A 27,026-nucleotide genomic window follows, 5' to 3' on the forward strand; every position below is an offset into this window, starting at 1 on the left:
GGTCCAGATGCAGGTCGGTGGGATTAGGCAGAAAAATGGTTCGGCACAGCCAAGAAGGGCCAAAAGGCCTGTTTCTGTGCTGTAACGTTCTATGGTTCTACGTTCCCACTAGGATGGTAAGAAGGAGCAACAAAGAACATAAGAAATAGGAGCAGGAGTAGGCCATCTAGCCCTTCGAGCCTGCCCTGCCATTCAATAAGATCAGCCCAGAGAACCATGGATGACCAGAGATATTCAGGATATGATGAGAAGGAAAAGAGAGATTTTCAGCAGGGACAAGGCTGTGCTCCTGCCCCTGGCTTACAAGCAAAAACTGAAGCGGGAGAATTCAAAGAAAGTTGTGCAATGTTGGTTTGAGGAATAGGATAATCCCCTACAGGACTGCTTGTAGTCAGTGGACTGGTCAGTATTTAAAAACTCAACGACCAGCCTGAACAAGCACGCCACTACAGTAACTGACTTCATTAGTACGTGTGTAGAAGACTGTGTGCCAAAGAAGCAAATCCGTGTGTTCCCCAACCGGAAATAATGAGGAACAAGAATATCCACTGTTTGCTGAAGTCCAGGTCTGAGGCATTCAAGTCAGGTGACCTTGACCTATACAATACAAGGAGACCCATCAAAGATGCCAGAAGACAGTACCGGACCAAGCTAGAGTCCCAGGCTAGCCACACAGACGTCCGCCAACTACGGCAAGGTCTGCAAGACATAACAGGCTATAAGAAGAAGGCATGTAAAATCATCAGGTCCAATGCAACCCTCCCTGATGAGCTAATGCATTCTACACACATTTTGAGCAAGAGGTCAGCGACAGCATGCCCTCCATCCTGGAAGCCCTGGATGAACCTGTATCTGGGGTCACCATTGCAGATGTCAGAGCAGCTTTGTCAAAGGTCAACCCACGGAAAGCTACTGGCCCAAAATGGGATACCTGGATAAGCACTCAGATCCTGCGTAGATCAGCTGGCATGGGTATTCGCAGACATCTTCACCTCTCTTTACAACAATCTGAGGTCCCTATCTGCTTTAAGAAGACGACCATCATCCTGGTACTAAGAAGAACCAAGCAGCCTGTCTCCATGACTGTCATTAGGTGGCTCTGACATCCAACATTATGAAGTGCTTTGAAAAGCTAGTCATGGCACAAATCAATTCCAACCTCACAGACTACCTGGATCCACTACAGTTTGCCTATCGCTGCAAGAGGTCCACCACAGCAGACGCCATCTGCCTGGCCCTGCACTCAACCCAAGGACACCGAGATAACAAAGACACCTTCGTCAGACATCTATTTATTGACTACAGCTCAGCCTTCAACACTATTATTGCCACAAAACTCCAAACTCCCCATGGCCTGGGCCTCGGCTCTTCCATCTGTGACTGGATCTTGAACTTCCCAAGCCACAGATCACAATCAATAAGAATAGGCAACAATACCCTAACCACAATCATCATCAATACCGGTGCCATACAAGCTGTGTTCTCAGCTCCTTACTATACTCCTGATACACTAAGGAGTGTGTGGCCAAATTCCCCTCCAACTCGATTTTCAAGTTTGCTGATGACACCACTGTAATGGGACAGATCTCAAACAATGACGAGACAGAGTACGTAAGAACATGAGAACTAGGAGCGGGAGTAGGCCATCTGGCCCCTCGAGCCTGCTCTGCCATTCAATAATATCAGGCTGATCTTTTTGTGGACTCAGCTCCACTTACCCACCCGTTCATCATAACGCTTTATTATTCAAAAATTTATCTATCCTTGCCTTAAAAACATTCAATGAGGTAGCCTCAACTGCTTCACTGGGCAGTGGAATTCCCTGCCCAGAGAAGCAGTTGAGGCTACCTCATTGAATGTTTTTAAGGCAAGGGTAGATAAATTTTTGAATAGTAAAGTGTTATGATTCACAACCTTTTGTGAGAAGAAATTCCTCCTCAACTCACTCCTAAATCTACTTCCCCTTATTTTGAAGCTATGACCCCTGCTTCTAGTTTCACCCACCAGTGGAAACAACTTCCCTGCTTTTATCTAATCTATTCCCTCCATAATCTTATATGTTTCTGTAAGATTTACCCTCGTTCTTCTGAATTCCAATGAGTATAGCCCCAGTCTACTCAGTCTCTCCTCATAAGCCAACCCTCTCAATTCCAGAATCTCCTCTGCATCCCCTCCAGAGCCAGTATATTCCTTTCTCAAGTAAGGAGACCAAAACTGTACACAGTACTCCAGGTGTGGCCTCACCAGCACCTTATACAGCTGCAACATAACCTCGCTGTTTTTAAACTCCATCCCTTTAGCAATGAAGGACAAAATTCCATTTGCCTTCTTAATTACCTGCTGCACCTGCAAACCAACTCCTTGAGATTCCTACACAAGGACACTCAGGTCCCTCTGCACAGCAACATGCTGCAATTTTTTTGCCATTTAAATAATAGTCCATTTTGCTGTTATTCCTACCAAAATGGATAACCTCACATTTACCAACATCGTACTCCATCTGCCATACCATCGCCCACTCGCTTAGACTATCTACATCCCTTTGCAAACTTTCAGCGTCCTCTGCACACTTTGCTTTTCCACTCATCTTAGTGTTATCTGCAAATTTTGACACATTATACTTGGTCCCTAACTTCAAATCATCTATGTAAATATTAAACAATTGCGGTCCAACACTGACCCTGAGGCACACCACTAGTCACTGATCGCCAACCAGGAAAACACCCATTTACCCCTACTCTTTGCTTTCTGTTAGTCAGCCAATCCTCTATCCACGCTAATACATTACCAAGAACACTGTGCACCTTTATCTTATATAGCAGCCTTTGGTGTGGCACCTTGTCAAATGCCTTCTGGAAATCCAGATAGACCACATCCACAGGTTCCCCATTGTCCACTGCACCACAGAATCATAGAAAATTACAGCTCAGAAACAGGTCTTTTGGTCCTTCCTGTCTGTGCCGAACCATTTTTTGCCTAGTCCCACTGACCTACATTTGGACCATATCCCTCCACACCCCTCTCGTGAACCCGTCCAAGTTTTTCTTAAGTGTTAAAAGTAACCCCGCATTTGCCACTTTATCCCGCAGCTCATTCCACACTCCTACCACCCTCTGCTTGAAGAATCCTCCCCCTTATATTCCCTTTAAACTTGTCTCCTTTCACTCTTAACCCATGCCCTCTGGTTTTTTTCTCTCCTAGCTTCAGTGGAAAAAGCCTGCTTGCATTCACGCTATCTATATCCATCAAAATCTTATACACCTCTATCAAATCTCCCCTCATTCTCCTATGCTCCAGGGAATAAAGTCCTAACCCGTTCAATCTCTCTCTGTAACTCAGCTTCTCAAGTCCCGGCAACATCCTCGTGAACCTTCTCTGCACTCTTTCGACCTTATTTACATCCTTCCTGTAACTAGGCGACCAAAACTGTACACAATACTCTAAATTCAGCCTCACCAATACCTTATATAACCTTACCATAACACTCCAACTCTTATACTCAATACTCTGATTTATAAAGGCCAATGTAGCAAAAGCACTCTTTACGACCCTATCTACCTGTGACATCACTTTTAGGTAATTCTGTACCTGTATTCCCAGATCCCTCTGTTCAACTGCACTCTTCAGAGTCCTACCATTTACCCTGTACATTCTACTTTGGTTTGTCCTTCCAAATTGCAATACTTCACATTTGTCTGCGTTAAATTCCATTTGCCATTTTTCAGCCCATTTTTCCAGTTGGTCCAAATCCCTCTGCAAGTTTTGGAAACCTTCCTCACTGCCCACTACACCTCCAATCTTTGTATCATCAGCAAATTTGCTGATCCAATTTACCACATTATCATCCAGATCCTTGATATAGATGACAAACAATAGACCCAACACCAATCCCTGTGGGACCCAACACCAATCGCTGCAGGACCCAACACCAGTCCCTGCGGAGTAATGTAATCCCTGTGGCACATGCAATGTTCTCAAAGAATTCCACCAGATTGGTCAAACATGACCTGCCCTTCATGAACCCATGCTGCGCCTTACCAATGGGACAATTTATATCCAGATGTCTCGCTATTTCTTCCTTGACGATAAATTCAAGCATTTTCCCTACTAATTTCAAAGGAATTACTACTAAGGACAAATTTCTTCAACCAGAGAGTGGTGAATCTGTGGAATTCACAGGTACAAAGTCTGGTACAGGTCTGGCACAGGTACAGGTCTGCATGCCAACCTTCAGAGACTTTTCCACTATGGTTTTGTCACAGGGAGGTCATGCCTAACAAATTTGATTGAATTTTTTGAGTAAGTGACCAGCTGTGTACATGACGATAGTGCAGCTGATGTAGTTTATGTGCATTTCAGTAAATTCTTTGACAAGATCCCACATGGGAGGCTTATGAAGAAGCAAATGCACATGGGATACAGGGTAATTTGACAAAATGATTCAAAATTGGCTCAGTTGTACGAGACCGAGGGCGATGACTGAAGACTGCTTTAGTGACTAGAAACCAGTGTCCAGTGGCTAACCACACAGTTAGGTGCCCCATCATTCATCATTTACCCATTGAAGTGGTGGATGCTGCCTCGCTAAATATTTTTAAGACGCGGGTTGATGAGTTTTTGATAAGTGAGGGGATTAAGGGTTATGGGGAGAGGGCGGGAATGTGGAACTGAGCCACGACAGATCAGCCATGATCTTATTGAATGGCGGGGCAGGCTCGAAGGGCTAGATGGCCTACTCCTGCTCCTATTTCTTATGTTCTTACATAAACTAAATCAATGGCTACGTGGGAGGTAGGATTAGTAAGTTTGCAGATGACACAAAGATTGGCCAGGTGGTTAACAATGAAGTTGAGTGTCATAGGCTACAAGAAACTATAGACAGGATGGTCAAATGGGCAGATCAGTGGTAAGAAGAACTTAATCCTGAAAAGTGCAAGAGATATACAGGGAATGAGTAATTTGACAAGGAAGTACTCAATGAATGGCATCGCACTAGGAAGTTCTGAGGAACAAAGGGACCTTGGTGTGTTTGTCCATAAATCTCGAAAGGTGGAAGGGCATGTTAATTGGGTGATGATAAAGGCAAAGGGATATTATCAATCGAGGCACAAATTACAGAAGCTGCAAAGTCATACTGGAGTTGTATAGAACTTTGGTGAGACGACAGCTAGAGTACTGTGTGCAGTTCTGGTTTGCCACATTATAGGGAGGATGCAAGGGAACCCATCTCTACCACCTACCAGGCAGCTCATTCCAGACCATCCAGACAGACTACAGAGGAGACTCACTCGGATGCTGCCTGGGATGGAGCAGCTAAGTTATGAAGAGAGGTTGGAAAGGCTTGGGTTGTTTTTGTTGGAACAGGGGAGACTGAGGGATGACCTGAGGGTGACAAAAATGGTTGACGAAGGACAAGCCGTTGATGTCGTCTATATGGATTTCAGTAAGGCGTTTGACAAGGTCCCTCATGGTAGGCTGATAGAAAAGGTGAAGGCTCATGGGATACAAGGCCAGGTATGTAGATGGGTGGAGAACTGGCTTGGGAGGAGGAGACAGCGGGTAGTAGTGGAAGGCTCCTTTTCCAATTGGAGGTCTGTCACCAGTGGTGTGCCGCAGGGCTCGGTACTAGGACCTCTTCTATTTGTGGTATATATTAATGACTTGGAAGAGGGGGTAGGTGGTGTGATCAGCAAATTTGCTGATGACACTAAGATGGTTGGATTGGCGGGTACTGAGGAGCAGTGCCTGGCAATGCAACAGGACATAGACAGGCTGGTAGATTGGGCAGATAGATGGCAAATGGAATTTAATCCGGAGAAATGCGAGGTGATGCACTTTGGCCGGAATAATGTGGAGGGGAGTTATACGATAAAAGGTAGAACTATCCGGAGTATAGATACGCAGAGAGACCTGGGGGTGCAAGTGCACAAGTCCCTGAAGGTGTCGGTGCAGGTGCAGAATGTGATGAGGAAAGCGTATGGTATGTTAGCCTTCATAGGAAGGGGTATAGAATATAAGAGTAGGAGTCTGATGTTGCAGTTGTATAGAACGTTGGTTAGGCCTCACTTGGAGTACTGCGTCCAGTTCTGGTCGCCGTACTACCGGAAGGATGTAGAGATCCTGGAGAGAGTGCAGAGGAGATTTACCAGGATGCTGCCTGGTATGGAAGGGCTGTCTTACGAGGAAAGATTGAACGAACTTGGGCTGTTTTCCCTTGAGAGACGTCGGCTGAGGGGGGATCTAATAGAGGTTTATAAGATTATGAAGGGGATAGATAGAGTAAATGGTGGTAAGCTTTTTCCGCTATTAGAAATGGATAGAACGAGGGGTCACGGGCTTAGGGTGAGGGGGGCTAGGTATAAGACAAATATTAGAGGGCAGTTTTTTACGCAAAGGGTGGTGGGGGTGTGGAATGCACTGCCGAGTAAGGTGGTGGAAGCAGGCACGCTAGGGTGGTTTAAGAGTCACTTAGACAGCCACATGAGCGGTCTACATATAGGGGGATATAGCAGGCCTTACTGAACATTGTAGGCTTGGGATTACGTTTTTGCCTCAGGGATGTTACAGTCTTTGCCTGTTTAATAATGAATTTTTTGTCTCCACAGGCATTTAAGTCCACCTTGTTGACCAGCAAGGGGCATGCATGCGGCAGGTTGTAGTGGGCTGCTCTTGGACGTTGCTTCGGGACTTGCCTATTGCTTCATGTCGTTAGTGTGCTTAAACTGGACCATCTCGAGGGCAACATGACAGCTCAGAGACTATCTCTGTTGCTGTGCGGACACATGGATTTGGGCCTGTGTCTGTGGGAGTTTGCACGTTCTCCCCGTGGTTGCGTGGGTTTCCTCCGGGTGCTCCGGTTTCCTCCCACATCCCAAAGATGTGCTTTTAGGCTGATTGATTGGGTACCAAATTGTCCCTATATTGGACCTCCCTGATCCTCGCACATTAGGCGTAGACTAAAATCATGAATAGGTCACTGAGACAATGGGACGGCGGCGCGGGCTCGTTGGGCCGAAGGGCCTGTTTCCCGTGCTGTGTTGTTCTTTGTTCTGACCAAGTCCTACAACATCATGAGGGGCATGCAAAGAGTGACTGTTCCACTTAGTTGAAGGGTCAGTCACGAGGGGCAGTTTAGCAGGGTATGAGGAAAAACCTTTTTACCCAGAGGACGGTGATGATTTGGAATGATCTGGCTGGGAGGGTGGAGAGGCAGGTTGCTTCACATCCTTCAAAAAGTATCTGATAAGCACTTAGCACATCATAACATTCAAGGTGATGGGCCAAGTGCTGGTAAATGGGATTAGATAGGAGGTCAGCTGTCTTCCATGTGTTGGTGCAGACTTGATAGACCAAAGGGTCTCTTCTGTACTATATGATTTTATGAACATTAAATTGAAGAAATTCTTTGCTCATGAAGTACCAGATGTCAGACAAGAAGTCTGATAATTTTGAAGAGTTAGGACTGAGTGTTGTTAGCGTACACTGGAGTGTGACTTTGTTTTTGTATGACATTATTCGGGATAACACATAAATGAAAAATAGAAATGGGCTACATATTAATCCTTGGGAGGGCACCAGATGCACAGGTGAGAAAAGAAGCAGGGGTCTTTCTGGTTATGACTGAATAAATGCGAGTGAAACCAGGTGAGGGAAGTACTCTCAGCTGGACAAAAAAGAGATGTGTTGCAGGAAGGTGGTGTGTTTGTATACAGATTTAAGTCTGTACCTTTTTGACTTAAAGAGAGGAGAGGTGAGCCATAATAAAGGAAATGAGTTGAATGATAAATAATTATTATTTTAATGAGGGTTATGTAAAAATGGGATTGAGCAAATTGGTACATGAAGAAATGCCATGATAAATGAATGAAGAGTCAGTACCCAGACAGTTGGGATTCTGAAAATGCAGATCTAAGTGGATTGAGAGAAAGATTTTTCTGGAGACAGACAAGAAAGTGAGTAAGATTGGAAAGGTGAAGGTGAATATCAGCAGAGAGTAATCTGAAGGAATGATCACAAATGGCCTCATGTGTGATAACACTGTTTGCATGTACAAATACTGCTCAGCAATTTATCATTAGGGGATGCATAAGAATTGTCTTCGCTGATTTTCCACTTTTCCCAATGAGGAAGTCTGTCAGCTATTGCAAAATGTATTGTTCTGAATTGACCACATTAATGAATATGAATAACAACTAGCAGTCATGTGATTGCAGAAAGTAGTACATTCCCGATTGAATGTGTCCTCACCCAATCTTAAAGCTTACCTTGGATTTAGTGTGCCAAGTAAAATGAAGGCTGTTGGTCTCTCCTGGTACAAGTAGTTTGAAAGGGAGTGCGTAATGACTGACAACATCATTTCGTACGTAATATAACTCAGCTTCAAGACCTGTTGAGAGAAATAAAATGAAAAGTGTGCAATTCATGCGCATGGTGTCTGAATTGCAAGCTTTAACAAATGTTTTTCAGTCAGTCACAAACATCAGCACTTCACGTTTGATTAACACTGTCAACGTGGGAAAACATACCATTAACTGGAAGCATTGCAATACAGAAGTGACTACAAGCCCTTTGCTAACAACTTTGCAATACAGAATACATTTTGCATGTATCAAATAAAATCCCACTAAAATATATGTAGATATCAAGACACATAACTTAAACACCTCAATACCTAATTTTGGGAGTACTGTGCAGTTATTTTTGTTAAATATAAACTTATTTTAAAAACATACATCAATTTTTCACATAGTTGATTCACACAATATCACAGCTAAATAATCACAGCTGTCCCAAAATAAACAGATCAATACAATGGAAACTGTATTGTTTGAAATTATATTCTTTGAAATTGAACTCAGTGCAATAGCTGATGATTAGCACATTTAGATTAACATAAGCAAATATCCATTTTACTTAAGGATGTGTTTTAAATGTATCAGATTGTACTGGAATGGACATAAAATAAACACATATGAGAACCAGCAGAAACACATCAAACTACCTCTCATGTACTATATCTAGCCATAACAGAAATGTTAATATTTACTAAAACTTCCAAAAATTAATGATCATGCGGTAAAAATTGATGATCATGAAGTAAAACAGAGCATTTTTCAATCATACAGAACACATTGTATGATTATACTGAAAGACCCTACTACAAACTAGAAGTGGGAAGATGAATAAACATGCAAAATACCAGCATACTAGATCATTGCAAATTACAACACTGAAGTTGACCATTTGGTCTTAGGCTGGACCTTTTGAAAGAGCATCATGCTTAATCCCATGCCCTCACTTTTTATCTAGGCATAATGAGGCTTGGTTGAGAGCACTAGCTCCCAATTGTTTGTTGAAACAGAGGCACATAACGGAAAACATTGCTTTTTTTTAAACTTAGACCTATTTTGTCAATAGTTAAATGTTTATGTAAACAAGATAAAATGTTACATGCTTACAGTTTTCACTAGTCATACTTTAGAGGTCGAATTATTTGACATTTTTATGGGGTGCAGTAACAGCAGCTTTTTTAAAAAGGTTATGATGGTTGTTTTTAAAGCTTTTCCACAAATGGTATGTGTAGGTTAGAGGGATTAGTGGGTATAATATGGTTTTATCCTGCTGTCTTTCCATAGAAGTCCATCAGGTGCATCACTTCACACTTATTGGCACTGCACTCCAATATCTTTCTTTCCATTTCACCATCCTGTCCACGTCATCTGGAAACCTGTAACTATTCTCATAACTACTCTGCTACGTTTCATAACAGCAGGAAACATTTTGTTATTCCAGACCACATTTTGAGAGTCCAGACCATTTACAAAATTTAAAAAAGTAATGGACCCAAAACTGATCTTGGGGAAACAGCACTGTAAACCAGCGCCCATAGAGTCATGGCATTTTGCAGCTCAGAAAGAGGTCCTTCGACCCAGTCTGAAAAATATCCATTCTTCAACAACATTTGTTTCCTGTTACTGAGTCAATTTTATATCCAGTCTGAAAAATATTCGTTCTTCAACAACATTTGCTTCCTGTTACTGAGTCAATTTTATATCCTTACTGTAATTTTCCCCTTAAGAGGGCTCCAGCTATGACTGTAACACTACATTCTGTACTCTCTCTTTTCCTTCTTTATGTCTGGTATGCTTTGTCCGTATAACGCGCAAGAAACAATACCTTTTGCTGTATGCTAATGCGTGTGACAATAATAAATCAAATCATAACTATTGTTTTATCCTGCAAGGCCATTTATGAAGGAGCAATAAGCCGGATGAATTAACTGCACAGACAATTGTCAACAGATAGGATGTAATTGGGATCACGGAGACCTGGCTCCAGGGTGAATAAGGATGAGAACTCAACATCAGAGTTATCCAATATGCAGGAAAGACAGACAGAAAGGAAAACGGCAGGGGGGGGGGGGGGGGGGATTGCTGGCTACAGGAGATTAACGCAATAGTAAGGAAGGACATTAGCCTGGACAATGTGGAATCTATATAGATGGAGTTGCAGAACACCAAAGGACAAAAAACGTTATTGGGAGTTGTGTACAGACCACCAACAGTAGTAGAGGTTGGCATGAAGCAGGAAATTAGAGATGTGTGCAGCAAGAGTACAACCATTATTATGAGTGACTTCGAACTGCATTCTGATTGGGCTTATCAAACATAACCAATGTCATGGAGGAAGATTTCCTGGAATGCATAAGGGATGGTTTTCTCAACCACTATGTCGAGGAACCAACTAGAGAGCAAGACATCCTAGACTGGATATTTTGTAATGATATGGAATTAATTAGCAACACTGGGGTGTGAGATCCTTTGGGGAAGATTAACCATAATATGGTAGAAATCTTCATTAAGATGGAGAGTGACACAGTTAAGTCTGAGACTAGGGTCCTGAATTTAAAGAAAGCTAACTTTAATAGTATGAGATGTGTATTGGCTAGGATAAACTGGCAAAGGACACTTAAGAAGTTGACAGTGGATAGGCAAAAGCAGACATTTAAAAAACACATGGATGAACTTCAGCAACTGTACATCCCTGTCTAGCATAAGAGTAAAACAGGGAAGGTGACTCAACCATTGAATTCAAGGGAAATTGGGATGCTTTAAAGCCAAAGTGGAGCCATATAAATTGGCCAGCAAAAGCAGCAAACCTGAAAGCTGGGAGAAATTTAAACTTCAGCAGAAGAGGACAAAGATTTTAATTTGGAAGGGGAAAACTGAATCCGAGAGTAAGCTTGCAGAAAACATAAAAACTGACTGCAAAAGCTTTATAGGTATATTAAGAGAAAAAGACTGGTGAAGACTAATGAAAGTCCTTTACAGTTATGAATTCATCTGATTCTAATGGGCAATAAAGACATAGCAGACCAGCTGAACAAGTACTTTGGATCTGTCTTCACTAAAAGAGACACAAATAACCTTCCAGAAATACGAGGATCTAGTATGAAAGAGGAACTGAATGAAATCCTTGTTAGTCAAGAAATTGTATTGGGAAAATTGCTGGGAATAAAATATGATAAATCCCCAGGGCCTGATGCTCTGCATCCCAGAGTACTTAAGAAAGTGGTCCAAGAAATAGTGGACGCATTGAGAATAATTTTCCAGCATTCTATAGACTCTGGAAGAGTTTCGGTAGAAACATTGGAGGGTACTTAAGGTAACCTCACTCTTTTGTTTAGAAAAGAAAGAGAGGGAAGGAATTATAGACCAGTTGACCTGACATCGGTGGTGGGGAAAATTATTAAGGATGTAAGAACTGGGCAATTGGAAAGCTGTGACAGGCCCGGGCCAAATCAACATGGATTCACCAAAGAGAAATCATGCTTGACAAATTTTCTGGAACTTTTTGAGGGTGTGAACAGTAGAGTGGACAAGGATGACCAGTGGATGTTGTGTATCTGGACTTCCAAAAGGCTTTTGACAAGGTCCCAAACAAGAGATTAGTGAGCAAAATTAAAGCTCATTGTATTGGGGGTAATCTATTGGCACAATAGAGGACGGGTTGGCAGACAGGAAGCCGAGAGCGAGAATAAACGGGTCCTTTTCAGAGTGGCAGGCAATAACTAGTAGGATACTGCAGGGTTCAGTGCTGGGTCCACAGCTGTTCACAATATAGATTAATGATCTGGAAGAAGGAATTGAATTCCAAATTTGCAGACAAGACTAGGCTGGTGTCAGTGAGTGCTCAGAGGCTGCAGGGTGACACGGACAGGTTGGCTGAGTAAATACTTGGCAAATGCAACAAAATGTGGATAAACATGAAGTTATCCACTTTGGTGGCAAAAATAGGACGGAAGATTATCTGAATGATGACAGTTTAGGAAAAGGGAAAGTGCAACATGACCTGGGTGTCACGTTGGAAAAATCGTTGAAGGTTGGCATGCAGGTACAGTAGGCGGTGAGAAGAGCTAATGCATGCTGGCCTTCATAGCAACAGGATTTGAATATAGGAGTAGGGGTGGCTTGTTGCAGTTTTCCAGGGCCTTGGTGAGGCCACATCTTGAGTATTGTGTGTAGTTTGGTTGCTGAGACAGAGGAAAGACATTCTTGCTATCGAGGAGCCCAGCGAAGGTTCACCAGACTGTTTCCTGGAATGGCAGGACTGACATATGAAGAAAGACTGGATCGACTGGACTTGTACTGTCTGGAATTTAGAAGAATGAGGGGGATCTCAGAAATATATAAAATCCTGATGGGACTGGACAGGTTAGCTGTGGGAAGAATGATCATGACGTTGGGGAGGTCCAGAACTAGGGGTCACAATCTAAGAATAAGAGTAAGCTATTAGAATCATAGAATCCTACAGTGCAGAAGGAGTCCATTCGGCCCACTGAGTCTGTACCAGTGACAATCCCACCAGCCCCTCTCCCCAGAACCCTATCTATTTACCCAGCTAGTCCCCCTGGCACTAATGGCATGGCCAATCCACCTAATGTGTACATCTAACCTAACCACACGTCCACATCTAACACACATTAGTGAGCGGGCCAACAGATGCTACCAAACCTGCTGAGATTTTGCAATATTTTCTAAACCATTAGAAGAAAAACACAAGACATAGGAGCAGTAGGAGGACATTCAGCCCATCATGCCTGGTCTGCCATTCTGTGAGATCCTGATTGTTCTGATATGGTTCACATCTGAATTAGACATTTAATTGGAGATAGATGTTGATCACGCATAATAGAAAGGTGGTTCCCAAAATAAATAGCAAAGTGAATAAAAAAGGAATACTTTCAGACACAAAGAAGAACATTCTCAGCATCACATGTGATTTCTAACCAAAAAGAAAGTTGGCAGGAGGACCACAAGCAAGGGAGAGGTGAGTTGCAATTTTTTTTATCCATATAAGGGCAAAACGGCAGCTAGGGCAGTGGCATGCTGCTCTTACCAAATGTGGGCAATTAGGGAGCAATCTAGTCTCCCTGACAACTTTGTCCGCAGGAAGTGTGTCCAGTTGCAGCTCCTCACAAACTGCATTGTTTGGTTGGAGCTGCTGGTTGATGCAATGCGGAGCATACAGCAGGCAGAACGTGTGATAGACACTAGTTACAGGGAGGTTGTCACACCACAGGTTCAAACCGGTAGATGAGTGACTGCCGGGGAGGCAGGCAGGTGGTGCAGGAGTTTCCTGTGTCTATTCTCCTTTCAAACAGGTATACCATTTTGGATGTTGTTGAGGAGGATAGCCTGTCAGGGGGAGATACCAACAGTAGCCAGGCCTGTGACACCACAGTTGGTTCTGCTGTGGGAAAGGGTCGGGCAAAGAGCAAACGAGCAGTAGTAATAGAGGACTCGCTAGTTAGAGGCACGGACAGGCGTTTCTGAGGCCTCAATCGAGAGTCCAGGATGGTATGTTGCCTTCCTGGGGCCAGGGTCAAGGACATCTCTGAACGATTGCAGGACATTCTCAAGGGGGAGGGTGAGCAGGCAGAGGTCATTGTACATACTGGTACCAACAACATAAGTGGGAAAAGGGATGAGGTCCTGAAAAGTTAATATAGAGAATTAGGCAGAAGGCTAACGCGTCCCATAGGTAGTAATTTCAAGACTACTACCAGTACCACTTGCCAGTGAGAGTAGGAATAGGAGGATTAGGAAGATGAATGCCTGGCTTGAGAGCTAGTGCAGGGGCCAGGGAATTAGATTTTTGGATCATTGGGATCTTTTCTGGAGAAGGGCTGATCTGTTCAAGAGGGATGGGTTACATTTGAACTGGAGGGGGACTAACATCCTGGCAGGGAGATCTGATAGAGCCACTTGGGAGGGTTTAAACTACTTTGATAGGGGGTGGGATCCAAAGCAGTAGGGAGGCAGAAGACAAGTTTGGAGACAGCATGGAAGTTAAAGAGAGCACATTAATTAGTAAAGGCAGTGTCTAATCATAGTACCAGACAGATCAGACAGAAGCAAGACAGAGAGCAAGAGAAGTCCAGGTGAAACTGCATTTACTTCAATGCAACAGGCTTGACAGGCAAGACAGATGAACTCAGGGCATTGATGGTTACGTGGGACTGGGATATTATAGCAATTACTGAAACATGGTTAAGGGAGGGACAGGACTGGTAGCTTCATGTTCCAGGGTACAGATGCTATAGGAAAGATAGAACAGGAGGTAAGAGAGGAGGAGGAGTTGCAGTTTTGATTAGGGAAAGCATCATGGCCGTACTGAAAGGGGATATATCTAAGGTAAAACTGAAAAATAAGAAGGGGGAAATCAATTTGTACTATAGGTTGTACTATAGACCCCAAATAGTCTGTGGGAAATTGAGGAGCAAATGTATAAGATGATTACAGGTAGCTCCAAGAAAAATAGGGTGGTAATAGTCGGAGATCTTAATTTTCCCAACATTGATTGGGACAGCCATAGTATGAGGATTGAATGGAAAGAAATTTGTTGAGTGTATTCAGGAGAAATTTCTCATTCAGTATGTGGATGGCCTGACTAGAGAGGGGACAAAACTTGACCTCCTCTTGGGAAATAAGGAACGGCAGTTGACAGAAGTGTTAGTGTGGGATCACTTTGGGACCAGTAACCATAATTCTATTAGTTCTAAGATAGCTATGGAGAATGTCTGTCCCAAAAGTTAATATTCTAAATTGGGGCAAGGACAATTTTGATGTATCAGACAGGAACTTTCAAAAGTTAATTGGGGGAGTCTGTGGGAAGGAAAAGGGATGTCTGGTGATATGCATGCTTTCAAAAATGTGTTAACCAGGGTTCAGGATAAATACATTCCTCTTAGAGTGATGGGCAAGGCTGGCAGAAGGCAGGAACGCTGGATGATAGGGATATTGAGGCTCTGATCAAGAAGAAAGAGGCACATGGCATGCATAGGCAGCTGAGATCAAGTGAATCTCTTGAAGAGTATAGAGGGTGTAGGAGTAGAGTTAAGAGAGAAATCAGGAGGGCAAAAAGGGAGCACGAGATTGTCTTGGCAGATAAGCCAAAAGAGAATCCAAAAAGCTTCTACAAATACATAAAGGGCAAAAGAGTGACAAGGGAGGGAGTAGGGCCTCTTAAGGATCAACAAGGTTAAGTATGTGCAGATCCACAAGAGATGGGTGAGATCCTAAATGAATATTTCTCATCAGTATTTACTGTTGAGAAAAGCATGGATGTCAGAGAACTTGAGAAATTAAATATTGATGTCTTGAGGAGTGTACGTATTACAGAGGAGGAGGTGCTGGAAGTGTTAAAGCACATCAAGACAGATGGATCTGCTGAGGTATATCCCAGGATCTGATGAGGTATATCCCAGGACATTGTGGGAGGTTAAGGAGGAAATTGCAAGTCCCCGAGCCGAGATGTTTAGGTACCTGAAGATCGGAGAGTGTCAAATGTGTCTTTGTTTATAAAGGGCTGCAGGGAAAGGCCTGGGCACTATAGACCAGTTAGCCTCACATCTGTGGTGGGTAAATTGTTGGAAGATATTTTGACAAACAGGATCTACAGACATTTAGAGATGCAAGGACTGATTAGGGACAGTCAGCATGGCTCTGTGAATGGAAAATCATGACTCACAAATTTAATTGAGTTTTTTGAAGGGGTAACCAAGAAGGTAGACGAGGGCAGTGCAGTTGACGTTGTCTACATGGACTTTAGCAAGGCCTTTGACAAGGTATCACATGGTAGGTTGTTGCATAAAGTTAAATCTCACGGGATCCAGGATGAGATATCTAAATGGATACAAAGCCAGAGGGTGGTTGTAGAAAGTTGTTTTTCAAACTGGAGGCCTATGACCAGTGATGTGCCTCAAAGATCAGTGCTGGGCCCACTGTTATTTGCCATTTATATTAATGATTTGGATAAAAATATAAGGGGCATGGTTAGTAAATTTGCAGTTGACACCAAGATTGGTGGCATGATGGACAGTGAGGAAGGTTATCTCCAATTGCAGCGGGATCTTGATCAAATGGGACAATGGGCTGAAAAATGGCAGATGGAATTTAACTTAGACAAATATGAGGTCATGCATTTTGGTAGACTGAACCAGGGCAGGAGTTGCACCATTAATGGTAGGGCGCTGGGGAGAGTTACAGAACAAAGAGATCCAGGGGTACATGTTCACAGCTCCTTGAAAGCGGAGTCACAGGTGAACAGAGTGGTGAAGAAGGCATCTGGCTTTCTTGGTTTCATCGATCATGAACACTGAACACAGGAGTTGGAATGTCTTGTTGAAGTTGTACAAGACATTGGTAAGGTCACACTTGGAATACTGTATGCAATTCTGGTCACTATTATAGAAAGGGTATTATTAAACTAGAAAGAGTGCAGAAAAGATTTACTAGGATGCTACCAGGACTTGATAGATTGAGTTACAAGGAGAGGCTGAATAGACTGGGACTTTTTCCTCTGGAGCGTAGGAGGCTGATGGGTGACCTTAAAGAGGTCTACAAAATAATGAGGGGTAGATAATCAATATCTTTTCCCAAAGGTAAGGGAGTCTAAAACTAGAGGACATAGATTTAAGGTGAGAGGAGAGAGATACAAAAATGTCCAGAGGGGCAATTTTTTCACACACAGGGTGGTGGGTGTCTGGAACAAGCTGCCAGAGATAGTAGTAGAGGCAGATACCATTTTATCTTTTAAAAAGCATTTAGATAGTTACATGGGTACAATGGATATAGAGGGATATAAGCTAAATGCAGGCAATTGGGATTAGCTTAGGAGTTTCAAAAGAAAAGGGCGATATGGACAAATTGGGCTGAAGGACTGTTTCCATGCTGTAAACTTCAATGACTCTATCTGTAGACTGTGGGAGGAAACTGGAGCAAATTATTCAGGACTAAGATGAGGAAGAACTTCATCACTCAGAGTTGTGAACCTGTGGAATTCTCTACCACAGAAAAACATATCTAACAAAATGGCCACAATGGCTAAGAGGGAGTTGGACATAACCCTTGCAGCTAAAGGGTATGGAGAGAAAGCAGGAATGGGATACTGAAAGTCCATGATCAGCTATGGTCATATTGAATGGTGGTGCCAGCTCAAAGGGCTGAATGGCTTACTCCTGCATCTATGTTCTATGTTTTATGTTTATCCAAACTATCTGTGCTTTGATCTTGCTTAAATCATTGGAATTAGCTCTTTGGCCACTGAGCATTTTTCTTCTGATATTTTCTTCCATGTTCTTAGTAAGCCTCTTGTGTGCACTTTGTTGAAGGTCTTTTAAATAATATTTATATCCACTGCATTATCTTGATCAGTTAGTTCCCTGTTATCTCAATCAGACACAACTACCGTTAACAAATCCATTCTCCCTCTTTTATATTAACCCAAATAAATGTTTATTTTCTTCTTAATAATGATGTTCAATAGCCTCATCAATAACATTAAATATCCGGTTTATCCCTCACCTTTTTCTTATATAGAATGTGAATCACATTAGTGATTCAGTCCTTTGTATCTGATAAATATTGAAATGTCGAAACCAATTCTTCCACTATTTCTATCTTTGCTTCTATCAGAGCCAAGGGTGCATTTCATCCAGTATGAATTTTTTAGCAGGTCATTTCAAATGTATTACTATCCTGTCCTTGGCATCCCTTTCCTCTTTCAAAGTGACCTATAGATGACTCACCTCCTTTACAAAGACGGTGCAAAACACATATATTTTAGCCATCTCTGCTACTTTGGGTTATTTGAGGTCTAGCAATTGCTGACATATAAGGTTCATTGTGGGAGATATAGGAGGGATGTCCAAGGTAGATTCTTTACTCAGAGAGTGGTTGGGGTGTGGAATAGACTGCCTGATGTGGTAGTGGAGTTGGACACTTTAGGAACTTTCAAGCAGTTATTGGATAGGCACATGGAGCACTCCAGAATTATAGGAAGGGGATAGCTTGATCTTGGGATTGGACATAGCTCGGCACAACATTGAGGGCCAAAGGACCTGTACTGTGCTGTAATGTTCTATGTTTCTATGTAAGTTGTTAGAAGGTATTTTGAGAGGCAGGATCTACAGACATTTAGAGACGCAAGGACTGACGCAAGGACATAGATGCAGACAGCATGGCTTTGTGAGTGAAAAATCATGTCTCACAAATTTGATTGAGTTTTTTGAAGAGGTAACCAAGAAGGTAGATGAGGGCGGTGCAGTTAATGTTGTCTACGTGGACTTTAGCAAGACCTTTGACAAGGTACCACAGAAGTGGTTGTTGCATAAGGTTAAATCTCACCAGATCCAGGGTGAGGTAGCCAAATGGATACAAAATTAGCTTGATGACAGAAGACAGAGGGTGGTTGTCAAGGATTGTTTTTCCAACTGGAGGCCTGTGACCAGCAGTGTGCCTTAGGGATTGGTGCTGGATCCTCTTACTCTTACAATGCACTTGCTCCCTGTGTGGATGAGGAAAATGACTTTAGGAAGTATGAGCAAACTGGCCATTGCACTATGGAGGCCATTCAAGAGGGGGAAAGAAAAGAGTGTAGTGGTGGAGATTCCACAATTAGGGGGACAGATATGATCCTTTGTAAGAGTTCTGCATGGTATGTTGCCTATCCAGTACGAGGGTAAAGGGCATCTCTAACCTGCTTGAAAGGATATTGGAGTGGGAGGGGAAGGATCCAGTTGTTGAAGTCCAAGTTGAGATAAACAACATAGCCAGGAATAAGCAGGAGAACCTGTTTGGGGAATATCAGAAGCAAGGAACCAAATTAAAGAACAAGTCCTCAAGGGTTATAATCTCTGGATTACTACTCGAGCCATGTGTGAATTGGCAAAGAGAGAAGATTAGGGAGGTAAACACATGGCTAAAGGAGTCGTGTGGGAAACAGGAGTTCCATTTCATGGGGCAATGGCCATTCAGCCCTCCAAGCCTGCACCGACAATGCTGCCGACTGAGCTAAAACTCTCTATCCTTCCGGGGACCACATCCCTTTATTCCCATCCTATTCATGTATTTGTCAAGAAGATCCTCAAAATCACCATTGTATCTGCTTCCACCACCTCCCCCAGCAGCGAGTTCCAGGCACCCACCAACCTCTACGTAAAAAAACTTGCCTTGTACATCTCCGTTAAACCTTGCCTCTCGCACCTTAAAGCTATGCCTCCTAGTGCCCTCGTGGTACGGTGGCACAGTGGTTAGCACTGCTGCTCACAGCGCCAGGGACTCGGGTTCGATTCCCGGCTTGGGTCATTCTCTGTGCGGAATTTCTCCCCATGTCTGCATCTGAAAGATGTGCTGGTTAGGTGCACTGACTTGAACAGGCGCTGGACAGTGGCGACCATGGGAATTTCACAGTAACTCCATTGCAGTGTTAATGTAAGCCTTACGTGCGAACATAAATAAACTTTACTCTTCCACCCTGGGAAAAAAACTTCTATCAGGTCACATTCCAGTGAGAACAAACCAAGTTTCTCCAACCTTCGTAGCTAATACCCTCCATACCAGGCAACATTCTGGTAAGTTTTTTCTGTACCCTCTCCAAAGCCTCCACATCCTCCTGTTAGTGTGGCAACCAGAATGGAACACTATATTCTAAGTACAGCCTAAGGTTCTATAAAGTTGCAACACGACTTGCCAATTTTTAAACTTAATGCCCCAGCCGATGAAGGCAAGCATGTTGTATGCCTTCTTGATTATCTTTTCCACCTGTGTTGCCACTTCCAGTGACCTGTGTACCTGTACACCCAAATCCCTCTACCAATACTCTTGAGAGTATGGCCATTTTCTGTGCATTTCCCAATTGTATTAGACCTTCCAAAATGCATTACCTCACAGATTAAACTTCATCTGCCATCTCTCTGCCAAAGTCTCCAATTGATCTACACCCTGCTGTATCCTCTGATGGTCCTCATGATTATCCACAATTCCATCAACCTTTGTGTCAACCGCAAACTTACTAATCAGGCCAGTTACATTTTTCTCCAAATCATTTTATATATATACACATACATATTACAAACAGAAAAGGTCTCAGCACTGACCCCTGAGGAACACACTTGTCACAGCCCTCCATTCAGAAACACCCTTCCATTGCTACCTGTGTCTTCTATGGCCGAGCTAGTTCTGTATCCATCTTGCCACATTTCTGATCTCGTGTGGCTTCACTTCCTGTATTGGCCGCCATGGGGAACCTTGTAAAGTCCATGTAGCCAACATTCACTGCCCTATCCTCATCAATCATTCTTCATCAGTTCCTCGAAAAACTGCATCAAGTTAGTGAGACACGACCGCCCCTTCATAAAACCATGTTGCCTCTCGCTAATACATCCACGTATTTCCAAGTGGGACTAAATCTTGTCTCGATGAATTCTCTCCCATAATTTCCCTACCGGTCATGTAAGGCTCACTGGCCTGTAATTACCTGGATTATCCTTGCTACATTTCTGAAACAAAGGAACAACATTGGTTATCCTCCAATCCTCTGTGACCTCCCTTGTAGTCAGTGAGGATATAAAGATTTCTCTCAAGGTCCCAATAATTTCCTTCCGTGTGCTTCTCAGTATCCTGGAGTATATACCATCAGGGTCTGGACACTTCTCTACCTTAATGTTTCTCAAGAACTCCAATACTCCTTTTCAATCTCAACATGACCCAAAATTATCTACACACCTTTAGCCAGGCTCATCATCTGCCAAGTCCTTCTCTTTGATGAATACTGATGTAAAGTATTAATTTGATGCCTCACTCATTTCCTCTGGCTCTGCGCATAGGTTCCCTCCCCTGTCCTTGAGTGGGTCAACCCTCTCCCTGGCATCCTCTTGCTCTTTATATATGTACAAAAAGCCTTGGGATTTTCCCAAATCCTGCTGCCAATGACTTTTCATGACCTCTTTTAGCCCTCTTTACTCCTTGCTCAAGTTTCTTTCTACTTTCCAAGTATCCCACACTTGCTTTGTGTGTTCCCAGCCTCCTAGCCTTGACAAATGTTTCCTTTTCCTCTTTCACTAGGCTCACAATATCTCGTTATCCAAGGTTCCTGAATTTTGCCATACTTATCCTTCATCCTTGCAGAAATGTGCTGGTCCTGAGTTCGTATCAACTTACACTTGAAAACCTCCCATATGCCAATGTTGATTTGCCCTCAAACATCTGCCCCCAATCTATATTCTTCAGTTCCTGTCTAATATTGCTGTAATTGGGGGAAGGCCAATTTAGCATCATCACTTGAGAATTACTCTTATCTTTATTTATCAGCACCTTAAAGCTTACTGAATTGTGGTCGCTGTATCTGAACTGCTCCCCTATTGAAACATCGAACAGCTGGCTGGGCTCATCAGGTCCAGTACGGCCCCTTCCCTAGTTGGACTATCTACATAATGTCTCAAGAATGGCTCTGTCCCATCCACACCCCTAGCACTAAGTGAGTCCCAATCAATATAGGGGAAGTTAAAATTTCCCATCACAACAACCCTGTTACTTCTACATCTTATTAAAATCTGCCTAAATAGCTGTTCCTCTATCTCCTGCTGGTTGTTGAAGGCCTACAGTAAACCCCCAACATTGTGACTACAGTCTTCCTATTCCTGAGCTCTACCACTGGAGCCTCGCTGTACCTAAGAGGGAGGTGCCAAGGCCCAGGTCATGGAATTCGGAGATGAGTTGTGAGAATAACCATGTTGAAGGCTGAGCTGTAATCAATAAATAGGAGTCTGATATAGATGTCCTTGTTATCTAGGTGTTCCAGGATTGAATGCAGGGCCAGGGAGATGGCATCTGCTGTGGACCTGTTGTGATGATAGGCAAACTGTAGTGGATCCAGGTAGTCCAGTAGGCTGGAAGTGATTTGTGCCATGACTAGCCTTTCGAAGCACTTCATAAATGATGGGTGTCAGAGCCACCGGCTGATAGTCATTAAGGTACCAGGATGATGGTTGTTTTCTTGAAGCAGACAGGGACTGTAAATTCTTGTAGAGGTTGAAGATGTCTGCGAGTACTTCCGCCAGCTGATCCGCACAGGGCCTGAGTGCCCCATCCAGACGAGTTGCTTTCCATGGGTTGGCCTTCGAGAAAGCTTCTCTGACATCTGCAATGGTGACACCAGATACAGGTTCATCCAGGGATTCCAGGGTGGACAGCACGCTCTTGCTGACCTCTTGTTCAAAATTTGATGCTCAGCCGTGAACAAAATGAATGATGGCGTAGGCTTGAAGGTCCAAATGGCCTGCACTTGCTTCTATTTTTTATGTTTCTATCCTTCTATGTGGTAGAGCTTTGGAAGGTACTATTGAGGAAGCCTTGGTGATTTGCTTGGGTTGCATATTGTGTATAAGAACATAAGAACATAAGAAATAGGAGCAGGAGTAGGCCATCTGGCCCTTCGAGCCTGCCCCGCCATTCAATAAGATCATGGCTGATCTGTCGTGGCTCAGTTCCACTTTCCCGCCCTCTCCCCATAACCCTTAATCCCCTCTCTTATCAAAAACCCATCAACCCGCTTCTTAAAAATATTTAGCGAGGCAGCCTCCACCACTTCAACGGGCAGAGAATTCCAGAGATTCACCACCCTTTGAGTGAAGAAGTTCCTCCTCAACTCCGTTCTGAACCGCCCCCCCTTTATCTTGAGGCTGTGCCCCCTAGTCCTACTGTCTTTTTTGAGCGGGAAGAGTCTTTCCACCTCTATCCTATCCATCCCATTCATCATCTTATACGTCTCAATGAGATCTCCCCTCATTCTTCTAAACTCTAACGAGTACAAGCCTAGTTTATTCAGCCTCTCCTCATAGCTCAACCCCCTCAACTCCGGTATCAGCCTAGTAAACCTCCTCTGCACTCCCTCCAAGGCCAAAATATCCTTGCGCAGGTGCGGCGCCCAAAACTGCACACAGTACTCCAGCTGCGGCCTCACCAATGCCTTATACAGCTGCAGCAAGACCTCCCTACTTTTATATTCAATCCCCCTCGCTATGAAGGCCAGCATCCCATTCGCCTTCCTGACCACCTGCTGCACCTGCAGGCTGGGTTTTTGCGACTCATGCACAAGGACCCCGAGGTCCCTCTGCACCGTCGCCTGCTGCAGTTTTTCGCCACGTAAGTAATAGTCCTTCCTACCATTCTTCCTACCAAAGTGGACCACCTCACACTTGCCAACATTAAATTAGTGCTACCATTGTGATGAAGGGAGTGATTATTTAACCTAGAAGAACCATAGAACATTATAGCACAGAAACAGACCTTTTGGCCCTTCTTAGCTGTGCTAAACCATTTTTCTGCCTAATCCCTCTGAAATGCACCTCGACCATATCCCTTCACACTCCTCTCATCCAGGTACCTGTCCAAGGTTTTCTTAAATGTTAAAAGTGAGCCCGCATTCACCACTTCATCTGGCAGCTCATTCCACACTCCCACCACTGTGTGAAGAAGCCCCCCCAATATTCCCTTTAAACTTTTCCCCCTTCACCCATAACCCATGTCCTCTAGTTTTGTTCTCCTCTCGCCTCAGTGGAAAAAGCCTGCTTGTATTCACTCTATCTACATCCATCGTAATTTTATAGTAGATTCCAAAAGCTATTTCAGACAAATAAAAACACTTGCAACCAGATACTTGTATAGAAAGCAAGAACGTCTCTTGATTGTAATACCACATAGTTGCACGGAACTACCACAAAATACACCTATCGAAATTGAGATTGGAAACCATGAGCCCAAACAATAATACTGTATTCCAAAACAGAGCTGTAAAGCTTGACTGAAAATCCTGGTCATGGGACATAGTATATCATCCTAAAAAAAATTTTAACTGATAGTCATTAATTTGGTTCATACTATTATTCCCTCGCAATCCAAAGAACAAAGAACAATACAGCACAGGAAACAGGTCCTTCGGCCCACCAAGCCTGCGCCGCTCATGCTTCCAACTAAAGTATTCGTTTGTATCCTTCCATTTCCACTCTGTTCATGAGGCTATCCAGATAAGTCTTAAACGATCCCAGCGTGTCCGCCTCTACCACCTTGCTTGGCAGTGCATTCCAAGCCCCCACCACCCTCTGCATAAAATATATCTCTCTGATATCTGTGTTAAACCTTGCCCCCCTCACCTTGAACCTGTGACCCCTTGTGTTCATCACCTCCGACCTGGGAAAAAGTTTCCCACTGTTCACACTATATCTATGCCCTTCATAATTTTATACACCTCTATTAGGTCGCCCCTCATCCTCCGTCTTTCCAAGGAGGACAACGCCAGTTTACCCAATCTCTCCTCATAGCTTAGACCCTCCATACCAGGCAACATCCTGGTAAACCTTTTCTGTACTCTCTCCAAAGCCTCCACATCCTTCTGGTAGTGTGGCGACCAGAACTGGACGCCGTATTCCAAACGTGGCCTAACCAATGTTCTATATAGCTGCGACATCATACACCAAGGATAAAAATTGTTGACAGCCATTATTTGTCTGCTCGTGTACTCAAGTCAGAAATTTAATAGCCCAAGAATATCTTATTGCTATCATGTGCCAAAAATGATTGAATATTATTCAGTGGTGTCCACGCCACTGTTGCAGTTTATTGAAACCATCATTTAATTTTATTGACTCATCCCTAGTATATGGTAAGTCAATGGAGACGGTTCATTGGTGATCAACAGTGATATTCACACGCCAATAACAGTTTGTACAGCATGAGAAACAGATACTGCAGTTCCAATTAGTACTTTTTTTTCTTTTAAACCTCTAGCACTGAAATGTCCCTCCATGATTTAATGTCGAAGATGATGTGGAGATGCCAGCTATGGACTGGGGTAAGCACAGTAAGAAGTCTCACAACACCAGGTTAAAGTCCAACAGGTTTATTTGGTAGCACAAGCTTTTGAAGGAATGTTGAAAACTATTAAATCATTTTGCAAACATCCTTGCTACAGATAAGGTTTTGATACAATCATCCATATTTACATGTCTAAGATAGCAAATAAAATGGTTGAACATTTGCAGCTAGCATGTTTGCAAACACATTTTCTGCAACTCCAAAATACATGTGCCAACCTATAAGTCTCTCATCAAATATCAAATGGAATCAGGATTGCAATCACACTGCTTTCAAAAAGCCCATCCCATATTTCCATATTATGATGGTGCAATAAAACTACATTTACAAAACAGCTTTTCAAAAGACACAATCTTTCTGATTTTCAAAAGCTGTAAGTAGTGTCTTCCGGCTTCAAATTTTATTTAAAATCAAACATCAAACAAGTTGATTTTTTTAAGCACACAAAACATTTTTTGTTGTATTTGTTCTTTTGTGCTGGATCTAAAAGGATCAAATTTTATTGATAACTATAGAAAAGAAGTTGCATGTGTTCTGATGGCATGCTGTCCAAGCTGTTGAAGGAAGTCAGTGAAGAAACAGCAGGGGCTGTGGCCACAATTTTACAATTCTCCTGATACCAGCAAATTATGCCACATGTTAATTATACATCAATTGCATTTAATTATTTACAATTGAGGGTATTAATTGGGGTTTCACTTGAGTTGCTATATGGAGAGACACTGGGGTGTAGTTAGGTTAGATGTACGCTTTCTATGTTTCACTGTAAATAAACATTAGATCAAGTGAAGATTTGCCCCAGTGCAACAATTAACAATCTGCAAAATATCAAGGATGAGAAAGTTGCAAACATAAAACGTAAGAACTAGGAGTAGAAGTGGGCATAATTCTCCACCATTCAATATGATCATGGCTGATTGTATCTCGACCTCAACTCCACTTTCCTGCCCATTCTCCAAAACCCTTCAACCCCTTACTAACTAAAATTCTGTCCATCTCCCCCTTAAATTTACTCAAAATCCCATCATCCACTGCACTCTAGGGTAATGAATTCCACAAATTCACAACGCTTTGAGAGTAGTTTCACTTCAACTCTGTTTTAAATCTCCTTGTTCTAAATTAGCCCACAAGAGAAAGCAGCCACTCTATGGTATGGAGTGGCTACTTTTTTCAATACCTTTTATCATCTTACATATCTTGTGGCACGTTAACACTTTGGTTAGCACTGCTGCTTCACAGCACCAGGGTCCGGGTTTAATTCCGGCTTTGGGTGACTGTGTGGAGTTTGCACATTTTCCCATGCCTGCATGGATTTCCTCCGAGTGCTCTGGTTTCCTCCGCATTTCAACGATGTGAGGTTAGGTGAACTGGCCATGCTAAATTGATCCCACTGTTGGGGGATTAGCAGGGTAAGTATGTGGTGTTGCAGCATAGAGCCTGAGTGGGATTGTAATCGATGCAGACCGGATGGGCCAAATGGCCTCCTTCTGCACTGTATGGATTCTATGGATAGGAATACCTCAATTAGATCGCCTCTCATTCTTTAAACTGCAGAGAATATAGGACTAAACTGCTCAATCTCTCTTCATGAGAAAATCCATCATCTTTGGAATCAATCTAATGCAGTTGTAAATGCGCCTAGTTTGGGGGCGTTTAAGAGGTCTGTGGACAGGTTTATGGACGAAAAGGGATTGGTTTAGGTTAGTGGGTCATTGTTGTTTTTTTTTAAACTGGTCGGCGCAACGTCGTGGGCCGAAGGGCCTGTTCTGCGCTGTAATGTTCTATGTTCTAACCTCCTCTGAATTGCCCCTA

The 27,026-nt window shown here is 43.1% G+C and overlaps 1 protein-coding gene across 2 annotated transcripts in view; it reads right to left on the reverse strand.

Annotated features, from left to right (window-relative positions):
* The window catches only part of ryk (receptor like tyrosine kinase), a 367,912-nt gene that overhangs the window by 296,837 nt on the left and 44,049 nt on the right, over positions 1 to 27,026 (reverse strand). For both annotated transcript variants that reach the window (XM_080184943.1, XM_080184936.1), the window contains exon 2: positions 8,265 to 8,386. In XM_080184943.1, the coding sequence (XP_080041069.1) occupies positions 8,265 to 8,386 (122 nt within the window). The remainder of the gene's footprint in view (positions 1 to 8,264; positions 8,387 to 27,026) is intronic.

Source organism: Carcharhinus amblyrhynchos, chromosome 3 (assembly GCF_965287045.1).
Source record: "Carcharhinus amblyrhynchos chromosome 3, sCarAmb.v2.hapA, whole genome shotgun sequence".
In the NCBI taxonomy this organism is placed as follows: Eukaryota; Metazoa; Chordata; class Chondrichthyes; order Carcharhiniformes; family Carcharhinidae; genus Carcharhinus; species Carcharhinus amblyrhynchos.